This window comes from Malurus melanocephalus, unplaced genomic scaffold, assembly GCF_030028575.1.
Source record: "Malurus melanocephalus ecotype Western Australia unplaced genomic scaffold, MMel_1.1 scaffold_492, whole genome shotgun sequence".
Lineage (NCBI taxonomy): Eukaryota > Metazoa > Chordata > Aves > Passeriformes > Maluridae > Malurus > Malurus melanocephalus.
Window position 1 is genome coordinate 69,344 of NW_026623724.1, and position 12,567 is coordinate 81,910.

Sequence of the window (12,567 nt, forward strand, 5' to 3'; positions counted from 1 at the left end):
ACCTCATCAGTCCCTGTGAATACRCTGGATTTTTGAAATGCTTATGGAAAACAAAAAGCTGTTTTTTCTTAAGGAAGCTAGAATTTTCTCCTGGTTTTAGAACACCTTTTGTCCCCCACTTTTCTATGGTTTGTGTTTACAAGATCACYGAATAAAACACTATTGGTCCAAACTGATTTCTTGCAGCATTTCACTGCCCAGCTGGCTGGCTGCTGCCAAAATGCCAATTCAGCCTGAGGCAATAAACTGAGAAAGACTTGAGTTTTTTTTCGGTGCTTGAGTCTTGAGTGTTTTGGCCCACTTTAATCAGCTCTCCTCCCTGAATTCTGTCCTTGCCTCTTGATCACACTCAGCCTGCTCACTGTGATYGCTGACTGAGAAAGAGAGAAGACCTTGATGCTGTGCAAGCACTGTCCATCAACAGCTGAAACACTGATGTGTTACTGATGCTGATTAGTCACAAATCTGAAACACGGCAACCTTTGGGCTGGTTGGTTTACAAAGAAAATTAATTCTATCCCAGCAAAGCCACTACAAGACAAGAAACACAACTAAGCAGAAATAAAGTTGTGTGGGTAATTAACATTTTGGTAAACATATCTTGTCATTTTTAGGGTAAAATTAACAGTGTAAGGATGAACACTGCATTTATACAAAACAGTCTAATCAAATCCCTACAGGAAGAACAGCCTTTGCTTCATACTCTTATTAACATCAGCAGCTGTCCAYGTTTTGAACTGCAGCAGAACCTTGGCTGCTACGCTCAGACAAACCTTTATGGACTTTGGTCATTCCATTAGAAATTATTTCTGTAGTATTCCATCTGTTTCCCAACTTTATGTGCAATGTACAATTAGGACAATATACTGTCAGAATGTGGGTGTGTAATGCTGTCTATGCCTTTGAAATTTCATTTTTGAGGGCAGAAAGAGAACTAGCTTCGGAAATAAAACTACAAACAATATCCAAAGGATTCTAAATTTGAGCAGGAAGTACAAGTTGCATCTTTAGGCAAGACCAGCCCTCCTTGAATTTACAGCCCAGAAACTAAATACCTGGATTTCACAGCAATCTCCACAAAACAGCATATAATAGTCTCTTCGAGATTCCTGCATCTAGGAGCTCTTGTTTGTCCAATGATGTATATGCATAAGTGTCTACATATGCACACATGTAGTTTTGCTTTCATTCCTTAATGCAAAGGCTCCTCTCCAAAAGTGCCCTAAACTACTAATTTGAGAAATATACTTCTTTTAACATTCTTCTGGTATTCTTTGCATTCACAGCAAGCAGTAAAACAAGTATTGCTCCTCTGTGGCAGGCAGAAGTGATCAAAATTAATGAAAGTTTCATTAATTTATTTCATTTGAATGAAGTCTGAACTACCTCTGTACAGTTGTGCTGCTCTCCCTTTCCATACAGTGTACCTCTTGCCCTCAAAAATCCTTACAAGAAAAGCAACCAAAAACCTCTACCAAACAAAAATACWTTTTTTTTTCTCTTGGAAAACCTCAGACAAGTAAGTCTTGCCTCTCYGTATCTGTTTTTATGAACACTCATGTTCTTGTTGCATTGTGATCTGAAGGAGTAATCTGGCAAGATTTTTTTCCAARTGGGTTTTGGCCCTTGTAAATTAGTTGGCATATTGAGGGAGGAAGGCCACTTGCTAGGGGTTAATGTGGAGGAGCTAGAAACCTTCATTTACATGTAACTGAAGACTGACTGTCTGCATGTGAAGGGACAGGTGATGCAGAAACTGACACAGGACAGCTTTTGTATRTTTAGAAGTGTTTTATATAGTGACACAAAGAAAGCAAGACTCTTACAGGAACAAAGCCCCCTGTAGCAGAGCACAAGGTTAAAAGAGTTCAGTGCTATGTGTTGTCACTTCCCTGCTTACAAGAAGTTCCAACAGGAGTCTTACACTCAGTGCATGGTGTCACAGGGTTCATCTTTGAAAGCGCTGACAAAATWAACAACTGAAACTTACTGATGTTCTAACCCACCAGTGCAAAACAGCCACTCCAAAAGCCCTTTCAGTTATTTTTTTGAAGACAAGAKAAAATGTATTCTCTGAAGTCATACACATGCTACCATTTAAGTCAGAAAAATATAAATTGCACTCCAGAAACTGATTTTAGAGCATCATGGAAAAAAAAGTAGACACATTACTGAGTATCTACCAATTGCATGATTTGAGTTATACATAGTGAATTGCAAGTTTATGAAAATAAAAGCAGCTTTAATAACCACACATTGAAAGTTGAAGACAACAGCACGTGAGTAGTTTATACTCATTATCAGGACTAAAAAAAATCTGTGTAAAGCGATATCTTCATAAAATATGCAATTTCCAATATTGAGATACACAATCATTGGAAGATTTGGCAAAGCAAAACACATACTGGAATGTTAAATCATGATCATCCACTGTTTGCTTCCTTTTGATTTAGATGCTCATTAAACTGGAATGTTAAATCACGATCATCCATGGCTTGCTTCCTTTTGATTTAGATACTCATAACACACTGTATGAACTGAAAAGAGAATAACCACTTATTAGTGGTATGGCAGAGAATGTGTTTTTCTCCTACACACTCAYTGTCACTCACTTTTCTGTAAAGAAATTCAGTCCATGAGCAGTAAAGCTTCAAAATATATATGAAAACAAGTAAATAGTTAACTATAGCAAAGAATCTCCTCAATGGTAACAATAAAAATAAAAACTAGCACACGTGGACCTCATTGCCCCCCTGCAAAAAAACCACAAACCCTAAAATACACAGATCCAGGATGACTTGAATCTACTGTTCTCTTTTTGCTGCACAGATGTGGCTAGAAAGCCAAGACCCACAAGCCTGACTGTGATTCGTCTGTTCCCACCAGACCTCCACCAACCTTTCCTGGGAAAAATGCCTACCAAGCATTAAAACCATAAAAAATGAAAAAAAAGAAAGAAGTCAGAGAAAGTGATGCTAGCAAGTGATATAGCTTCTCGGATCTTCTTGAACCAAGCTGGYCAGAAGTTCAGAAAAAATACACAGCGTTTTATAGAACTCTGTAAAATACACGAAAAGCTTTTTGAGACAATACTCAACAAGCYCCAGAACTTTTGGATTCTCACTGTRTATGTAGGAAGCTAGGCACAAACTCAAATCATTACTGATTGTCTCCTGTTTTAAGTTTTTCTTTTGTTTTACCCTGAAATTTTAGTAGATTCCTTAAAATTCACTTACATCATCATAGTGGAAATTCACAAAACCCTGCTGAGTTGCATCCCTTCTTCTAAAGCAATCTGCAAAAATGCATTAAGAAAGCAGAAACCAGGTAAGAAGAATTACAGAGAAACAATTTTTAAAAGCACACAGTATTTTCCAAAAATTCCCCTAATCACATGCAGAAGAACTGAAGAAGAATACTGCAATTCATTCCAAGACTAAATTTCCCATTCTAAATTTTGGTATTTATCATATACAACCCTTTATGTTCTGTTAATAAACAAAGTTTCCCAAGTTTGGTAACATAACTCTTCCARTCTCTGGAGTAAACCCAGCATTAGTATAAAGTCTTTTTTTAATGGGAATTTTAAAAAATCGTTATCTGTAATTGTTGCAGTTTTGCCTGCAGACTATTSAAAGAAACCTCTTTTGTAGTATACCAAAGCTGAACTTGAGATAAGTGAACAATCAGGTTTTATTAAATAAAAATATATTATGGGGTGACAGTAACAAGGCTATAATCCAGCATACCAGTGAGAGCTCTGAGTTTCACACAGCAGGCAATGTAATCATCAAATGCAATCTTTCCTTGAGTGCTGTATCGCTTTGTGATTGCAGTCACAGCCTGTGGGCTCAGTCTAAATCCTATTTGAAAATAAAAAGTCTTATTTTGAAAAGTTAACAGGTGAGTTAGCAGAATACAACAGATTTTAATTGAAAATAGAATGTATTAGTTACTCCAGGGTAACTGTTACTGAAAAATGGTGTCAGTGTCAGAAGCAAGAACATTTCACAACTTACCCATAGTCATCAAGGCTTTCTCCAGTTCTTGACGATCCACWGTGCCACTTCCATCACTGTCAATACTTACAAAGTGTTGCTTCCAGCCATTGACCACAGCCCAGAGTTCTTTAAACTCRTTAAATCCCAGGGTGCCAGACATATCCCTCTGATTTCAAAGCTAAGGAAAACATTTCTTTACTAAACAAAAACAACAACAAAGACAAAAAGGAAGGCATCTCTCTGTARTTAAAAACTCTTACTTGCAGGTCAATATTAGTACAATTTTACTATTAATTTTTCTTGTAGAAAACAAACTAAAGCATCCCCCAGCACAGATGGAGGTAATACTGCCCAAAACCTAGGGTTAGAGAACCTGCTCTCCCCATATCTTCCCAATGAAATCTGCTACAGCTATTTTCTCTTTGTGAATTCTACTTAGCTGACACACTTCTCTTTAACCTGCTGTTATACAACTGCAACCAATTAAATATGTAGCTGAAATAAAAATAGATGCCAAAGAATAAATTATTATTATATCAGTTCACTTGTGTTCTAAGCAGTTTGTTCAATGAGCTATGAGCTCTTCCACTTTCATTTCTGCTTTTTTCTTTTTAAGCAGCAAAACTTTCAATTTAAGTTTTAGGTAAAAAACATCCAAAGAGTCCAACCTTACACAGTATATCCAAGTCTTCCACAGGTCCTACTGCTGAATGCTATATAATYAAACCTGATTCATTCATCAAACAGGATTTGGGGAGACTTAGATTATATTCAGGCTGTGTAGTACACACTATTAAAATTCACTAGATTAGAAATTGGAAAGTTGTCCTATTTGAAAAGCACAGTAAGTGATTTGCACAAAACTTTATTCTGGGACACTAGACCTGACCCTTCATATATTCAATGGAGAAACAGTTCCCCAGGCTTGGAGGGATACCCCTTGCTGCAAAAAGATTGGTCACAGTGTGCCTCATTTATTACTACTTTTTATTCTTTAAAACTAGTAAGAATGGAGTTTTGTAGCTCCCCAATTGCAATGATCACAAGACTTAGCAAGTAAAGGCTGAATGGGAACCACAAAGCACTTCCCAAATCTTTTGTCACTCTCTCATCTCTGCTTGTGTAATGCAAAAATGTTTACATTTCATAATAAAGGATACATCCAGCATTGAGATCATAAGTCTGCAAGTCTCTAAGTTGAAAGCTGTTAAAATTAGAAAAAGGAAAAATGAATTATGTTAAAAGCATAATCATCAGTTTTGTCTAAACATAAAACTTCGAATTTATTATAAATTTTAATTATATACTRATAACATATTCTAATATTTAAAGTATTATGTAATTGGTTTCCCTGTATACAGCCATACCATATTTTGATCCAAGTAAAAGCCATTACTGTTAGAAAAACTGACAGTAGACAATCTGGAGGCAATTCAAGTTGTATTGAAAATTAACTTGCTCTTACATTAATCTGCAACAATTTTGGATTCGAAGTGGTCATTTATATCCCCCCCCATAGACACCACTTGAGCAAGCCAGTTTTACCCACAGAAGCTGTAAACTGAACAGGAGGTATCCTAGCAGAGGAGTCCTGCCACAGATTTTGGTCAATATCAAAGCTCAGTTTAAACCAAAGCAAAGCACTTTTTGAAGAACTRTCCATTACAAAACAAACCACTTCAACTCCACAGCCCAGCAGAGCGGGAAACTAAGGATGCTGAGAAGGCAAGTCCTTGGTGTGCAGAACTGAATACAGAGAATTTATGTTTTCAAGATATGGAAAGCAAACCCATTTGCCATGCACAGAAAAAACCCAGCTCTGCAGAAGGCACATCTACAAGCATTTTCTAGTTACGGGCAGAAGAATTAGTGTGCTTTAGATTTGCTTGTTTRTTTAAATAATTAACTTACGTTTATATGCTCCTGCAATCCCTGACTGGGTGAGACATCTCTGTAGCTCATCAGCATCTATTTGTCCATCCTTTCGATAACAGAAGATGTATCAGCTATTTTTTAATACTCTCTCCCAGGCTGCTTATTCCCAGTACCCATTCCCTTTCCAGTGGCATTCAATTAGTTACCCTTCTCAAGACATCCTCATAAATGACAAATATAAAAATTCCTGATTTTTTTTTTTTTTTATAATTGTAAGTTGCTAGCAGAACAAGCAAAAGCAGAAAATGAAGAACTTTGAAAGAAAAACAAAACAAACCCAGAAAAGATASCTATCCACATGGTTTGGAAAATGCTTCACTTCCAACAAATGCTGCTCAGGGCCAAGTAGGGAAAACAACTTCCAATTCATTGAAAGCAATGAGCTGCCAAAAATGGAACTGGAATTCTAAGTTTTATTTCTCACATCTCCAACATGAAATCTGGTTCACACASAGTTTAATTTAACCTCATTCTGGAATGGAACATTGTATCTGTAGACACAAAAAGTGATGCCACTTCTGTAAAGCATTAAAAGATGAAAAGCTGAGTCAGGGAAGATTTAGGTTGGACATCAGGAAAAGGTTTTTCACCCAGAGRGTGGCTAAGCACTGGRATGGGCTCCCAGGGAAGTGGTCACTGCACCAAACCTGACAGAATTCAAGAAGTATTTGGACAACACGCTYGGGCACTTGGTGTGAATCTTGGAGCGTCTTGTGCAGGGCCAGGATTTGGACTCAAGGATCCTTGWGGGTCTGTTCCAACTCAGCATATTCTATGATTCTGTTTGCTACAGCATTTTCCTAATGTTTTTAAACCCACTTTTGAAAGCTCTTTTTTTCTTGGTTTTTTTTTTTTTTTAAGAACAGAGATATGCTACTGTAGTGGGAACAGCACAGTCTGGTAACTTTCAGAAATGAAGTATCATTGTTTACAGGACAAACAGTAGTTCTATGTTGAATGATATTTGACAAGGTTGGAAAAAAAAAAGCAACAATGCTTTGATTCTATGTAAAGTTAGTGGCAGCTAAACCCAAAATTGCTTTCAATCTACTCCATGAGTCTGGTTATACAGATGTATTTAACACTTGATATTCAGAGGGGGAAAAGAAAAAGAGATTTGAAATAGCTACTAATATTAAGCAGGTAATCTCTTCAAAGCCTTTTTACTTTCTGAMATAAAGATAGGAACTATGTAACTTCAGAATAGATGAAGATAGAAAATCATGACTGTAATCAAGATTAACATTACCAAAAACATGCTTGCCTTTTTTTTTTCAATTAGAACATAAGCAGGTAAACTAGAGAACGCATATGGGCATTGCAAACAGACTGAAAAATAAATTTGTGTCCTGCAAAGACAGAATCAATTGAATAAAGATTTGAAACAATATTTTTGACTTTGTTAGGTAAACAAAGGAAAATAATTCATCAAGTCAAAGACAAGATCCCTGTTGTAAACTACTTCAAAGAAAGCTCAGAGAAAACATTATATATTATATAGTCATAGAAACAATAGAGAGCAGCAAATCATAACCAAAACATACTAATTCTACAGTAAGTACATATGGATAACTGAGATGTGGCTTTTTACAGTGTTGCACAGGTGACCATAAAAGCAAGTGATCTATTCCATTTCACTGTCACCTCACAGGGTTTTTACTTCTGCAGCACTGGCCCCTGAAACAGACACCTCAAATTTCAAGGATAACTTAAAAAAATACCGAGTTTATTTCAGTAAGGAGTGATTTCTACAAATAGAAAATATTTCAGAGTATTAACTTAAGTATTCTTAAGTGCTAACTTGATCATAGCCATCAASTGGCTCCTCAGCTTCCAGTATCCATGCCTCAGTTAAGAAGCCTGGGCACGGTCTATGCTTTGCTGAGGTCTAGCTGCTGCCACCTCTTCTCCACAGGGCCATATCCTGTTTGCTGATCCCTCCCTTTCTCTTTACAATATTTTTATTCATTTTTCCAGCGTCAGTTACTGGCTCCACTGCTGAATTGCTGGCACATATCCAGGTGGCACCTGCAGGCAGAGGTATCTCAGCTGGCAGACAAATTGTCAGCATATTCAGCTCAATTCAGCTCTGAGCTCCGAGCTCCACCTTCCCAGAGAGGCCACACTACAGAGTTCATTCCAGTGTTCTCCTTYACTATAAAAACACATGGTCTCAATGGTCTCATAAGCAGTTAAAAGGGAATAAGATATAGACTGCAAGGTGCATTATTAATTCAAGAGAGTAACACAGAGAACTAAWCTAATCCAAGTTACAGGGGGAATCTGAACGTCAGTTAGTATTACTGAATTCAAACTTTCATGTTGTGGTTGTATSTACCTGAGGATTACAGATCCAAGCACAGTTTTACATCTACACACACCCTACCAGTGTGCAATAAAAGCTATAACATGGCCAACAAACACGGAACTTCAGATCAATAAATCTAACTTAATTGCTCATAAACTCTGTAATACAGCTCAAACAGCACTTGTTTCTAGTAACATACATGATCATACAAAAACAATATATACCACAAAATTACAGGAAAGGAATTAAAAATGCAGTGCAAAACAACAAGGAATAAAAAAGCAAAGTTGTGAATGCTTTTCTTCTAAAAGAATAATCATTCTATGCTACCAATAAACCCAGAAGTTGACACAACTCATGACTGCTTTTGCATTTGTAAGTCTATCAARATCATGTAATGACCTCTTTCCTATCAGCATTTCCTGCTCTTAGCCAGGCCATCTCCACACCCACGCTTTCCATTGTTCCTGGTTTCTTTCTCCTGAATCTGAAAGCATTTATCAGCCCAGAGCTGAGTCACAATTCAGTTACAAAATTTCATGCATCTGTATATTCCCTATATATACCTATACAGGAAATATAGGCATACATMTGTTTATGTATGTATGTATGTATTTACTCATACAATATAGAAACTAACAGAATTATTCAAACCGTATAGTACAGCTCACGTGTACAGCTATAACACAGACCACTACACCTATACATAGCAAATAGGCTAAGTAAAATATTTTTTTTGGTTTTTTGTAACTTGAAGTATCAGTTTTTCTCACTGCAAATACTAGGCATTCCTCCTTCCAAAGGTAGAAAGTATTCTCCAGGAAAAAAAAATCCAAGAAGTAAGTAACATTTTTTAAGTTTACCTGCCCTCCTACTGCAGCAAAATARCCATACAAAGGATCCTGAGCTTGTCCAGGGAATGCTGGTCCTCCTGGAGCTCCTCCATACTGTGGAAATCAAGAAAAAAATTAATTTAAAATCAACGATCCAGTTAAGGATCTGTACTTATCAATTTATAGTTTTCTGTACACACTACGCCAAAGAAAAAAAAAATCAAGCCAACCAAAAAAGAAACTCCTTATGAAAAAAAAACCCACAACCCAAAAACAACTCTCAATTTCAGCATTGATATACTAATTTATTGTAATGAAAGCAGATTAGTAAAAAAAACTGGCACGGGAGCAAACCACTGATCTAGATACAGCCTGGGGTCTATCTCACCAAAGTTTAATTTTATTCTACCACTAGCAGAAAAAGGCGTGCTGAAGAAATACTACGACACTGCAGATTTTTCTTTCCACTTCAGAGAAGTTGAGCAAAACAAATCCCTAGGGGAAATACTTGGACGAATACGCCTTAAGTGTGCAAATCTTTAAATGACATTGATTCTCAAGTGAAGAGCATGGAATGACACCCTCCGCACCGACTTTGGCCCCCCGGCAGCAGCTGCGGGATGTGCCTCCTCCCTCCCCTCTCCCGGGCAGCCCYGAGCTGGCGCCTGCAGCCCATCCCGGCGGGAGCGGCGCCCGGAGGCCGGGCAGATCCCACCTCACACGGCTCCCGCCGCTTCCCCCGGCCGGGCGAACACATCCCACGCGGGCCCCGGCCCCGCTCACCCCGCCCTGGTAGAAGCCGCCGGGCGCCGGCTGCCCGGGATACGCCATCTTCACTGGCACCGGCTCCGGCGCTCCGGCCGCAACCACCCGGACGCGCAGGGAGGGSGGCGGCGGGACGAGGGCTCCGGGAAGGGACCGGGCTGGAAGCCGCCGCCCGGGCGGGGTAATCGGCGACCTTCAGTCACCGCGGCTGCGGGCGGTGCCGGGCGGCGCCGTCGGGAGCTGAGGGACCACCCTCTCCGCCCTCCTCCCCTGCACCTTCCCCCTCCATGGCGGTGGTACGGGCCGATGGCCCCGCGGCGGCATTTCCCGGCGCAGCCAGGGCGGGCCGGGCGCTGCCTCGGGCCCGGGCGGGCTGGGCGCTGGGCGGGGGTCCCTCAGGGCGGGGTGGGGCGGGGTGTGCTGAGGGCGCCGGGTCAGAGCGGGGTTGCCGGTGACGGGGGCGGGCTCAGCTTCTCGCCAGCAGTGTCACACACCCGCGGGAGGCAGGGCCGGGGCCGAACGGCTCCGCTGAGGAGCAGGAGGCTGCGCCCCGGCCCGCGGAAGTGGAGACGATCCCTGGGCAATTCCTGGATTGCCGCTCCTGGGAAAGCTGTGTCCTGTGGCACTGGGAAGGCTCCCGAAATGTTCATCTGTGAATCGGCTGAGCTGATGTCAGATTATTTTTAAATCACARACTAGCTATCAAAAGGCCATAAGGCTCTTATGCTCAGCAGATCGTGTATGTGTATCGTATATCACAAAACGCATATTCTCTTTTGGTACCGTAACTTTTTCTTCAAAGTCTGACCACCTGTCTCTGTTCGCAGAGACAGAAAACAGGCTGTGCGATTTCTCTCGGTTCTGCAGGTCCAAATTCTGGAGCAGGAGCKGGGAGAATGCCCGCGTCCCGCTGAAGCGAGGGAGTCCTTTTGTGTTCAGCCGGGGACCGCTCTAGTTTTGGGGATTTGCTGGAACAKCACCAGCTTTGATCCAGCAGCCTCCTCCCGGCTGGAGGAGCTCACCGGTACAGCCCGTGATTTGCCGTCTCTGACCACCCGCTAGCCCAGGGAGCAGCATCAGCCGGAACGGCCACAGCTTGATCTGAGCTGGACTGCGACTCTGCGAAACAGGACTCCCTCTCTATCCTAGTGAGAGCTGTTTAATTCAGTCGCAAGACAATGAGAAATTAGTTGCTGAAATCTGTATGACTGAAACAAATCTACTGATGGAGACCTTGCARGATAAATGGTCTGCTGCCAGAAATCTGAAAGCATAACATTTTATTTTCTGTTTATTAGCATAATTTCTGAACAACTTGATAAATTTGGGTAGGAGCTTATTAATTAAARTATGATAATTTATAGTAAACTTTCCATTAAAAGTGAGTCACCCTTCTCAGCTTCTAAATCATCCAGTAAATRGGACTTTCAGACATTATCTATGTAGCATGTATTTTATTATTTCAGCACTTATTGCACCTTATAACTGTTAACAATTGCCAGTGACATGAAAACAAGAAGGTGGTGTTCTGTGCAATTTAATAATCAATAGAGTTGCCAAATGAAAGAGACAAATCATTATTTAATACCTTCATCTTGGAGAATTGMATATATGAAGCTATGAAGCAGCTGAGAAAATAGTGACTCTGACTAGTTTTTTGGCTTAAGAAATACATATCTCACAAGTGTATTTAACTAAGCACGTGTGGATATCAAGCTATGTGGTGTTCAAATAGTTTTATTGACCAGACTTAATCACATGCAGTGCAGGTTATTGGAGGCTCTGTGCTGAACTTTGTTAGAGTACATATATTAATGTCTTGGCAAAAAGCTTACTTAATTGAAATAGGACCTAGGAACAGCGATAAAAATATTAAAGGCAAGTAAGAAAAATAAGTGGCAAACGATAAAAGTGAAGAGATTTGAAGAGTTATACACTGGTAAGCAAAATGTCAAATGGTATATATGTATTGCCAGTAGCCTAATAGGAATGAATTTTTGACTGCTTCAGTGAGAATAAAACAGATATGGTTCAAATCATTTGACAGACAGACACTAACTGCACTAACCTGTAGATGTATGGAAAAGGAAAATGTGTTCGATAATTTGGGGTAAGGTATTTTTGTTCTTTAAGTTAGTGTAAATATGTGGTCATTGTCCATTTTCAGGACCTCTACTGAGGCTGCTRGCACTCATCAAATCATAGAATTGTTTAGGTTGGAAAGGATCTCTCAGAGCATTGAGACCACCTTTTAATCCAGCACTGCCCGGCCCACCCCTAAACCATGTCCCTCAGTGCCACATCTATAGGTCTTTTAAATACCCCCAGGGATGGTGACTCAGCCACTTCCTTGGGCAGCCTGTTCCAATGCTCAGCAATGCTTTCAATAAAGACATTTCTCCAAATACCCAAAAATCTMCCCTGGCACAAGTTGAAATAATTTCCTCTGAACCTATATTTTGTTACTTGTAAGTASAGACTGACCACCATCTCATTACAATCTTTTTGCAGGCAGCTTCAGAGAGTTATATTGCCCCCTTTTCAGCCTCCTTTTCTCCAAGCTAACCACCACAGATCCTTCAGCTTCTCCTCATCAGATTTGTKCTCMAGACCCTTCATCAGCTGTTGCCCTTTTCTGGACACGCTCCAGCACCTCTGTCCTTCTTGTAGTGAAGGGCCAAAATACAGTGTACTCGGTAGGAAGCATTTGCAAGATTATATTTAA

General features: G+C 40.0%; 1 protein-coding gene across 1 annotated transcript; it reads right to left on the reverse strand.

The window, feature by feature from the left end:
• Positions 1-1,109: 1,109 nt before the first annotated feature.
• SRI (sorcin) lies at positions 1,110-10,022 on the reverse strand. Its single transcript, XM_057381124.1, has 8 exons — positions 9,861-10,022; positions 9,108-9,191; positions 5,913-5,982; positions 5,162-5,205; positions 4,020-4,167; positions 3,750-3,863; positions 3,237-3,295; positions 1,110-2,537 (listed from the first exon to the last, which is right to left on the reverse strand). Exons 1-8 carry the CDS (start codon positions 9,906-9,908, stop codon positions 2,511-2,513), a joined length of 594 nt encoding a protein of 197 aa, XP_057237107.1. The 5' UTR covers positions 9,909-10,022; the 3' UTR covers positions 1,110-2,510.
• Between the last annotated feature and the right edge of the window lie 2,545 nt (positions 10,023-12,567).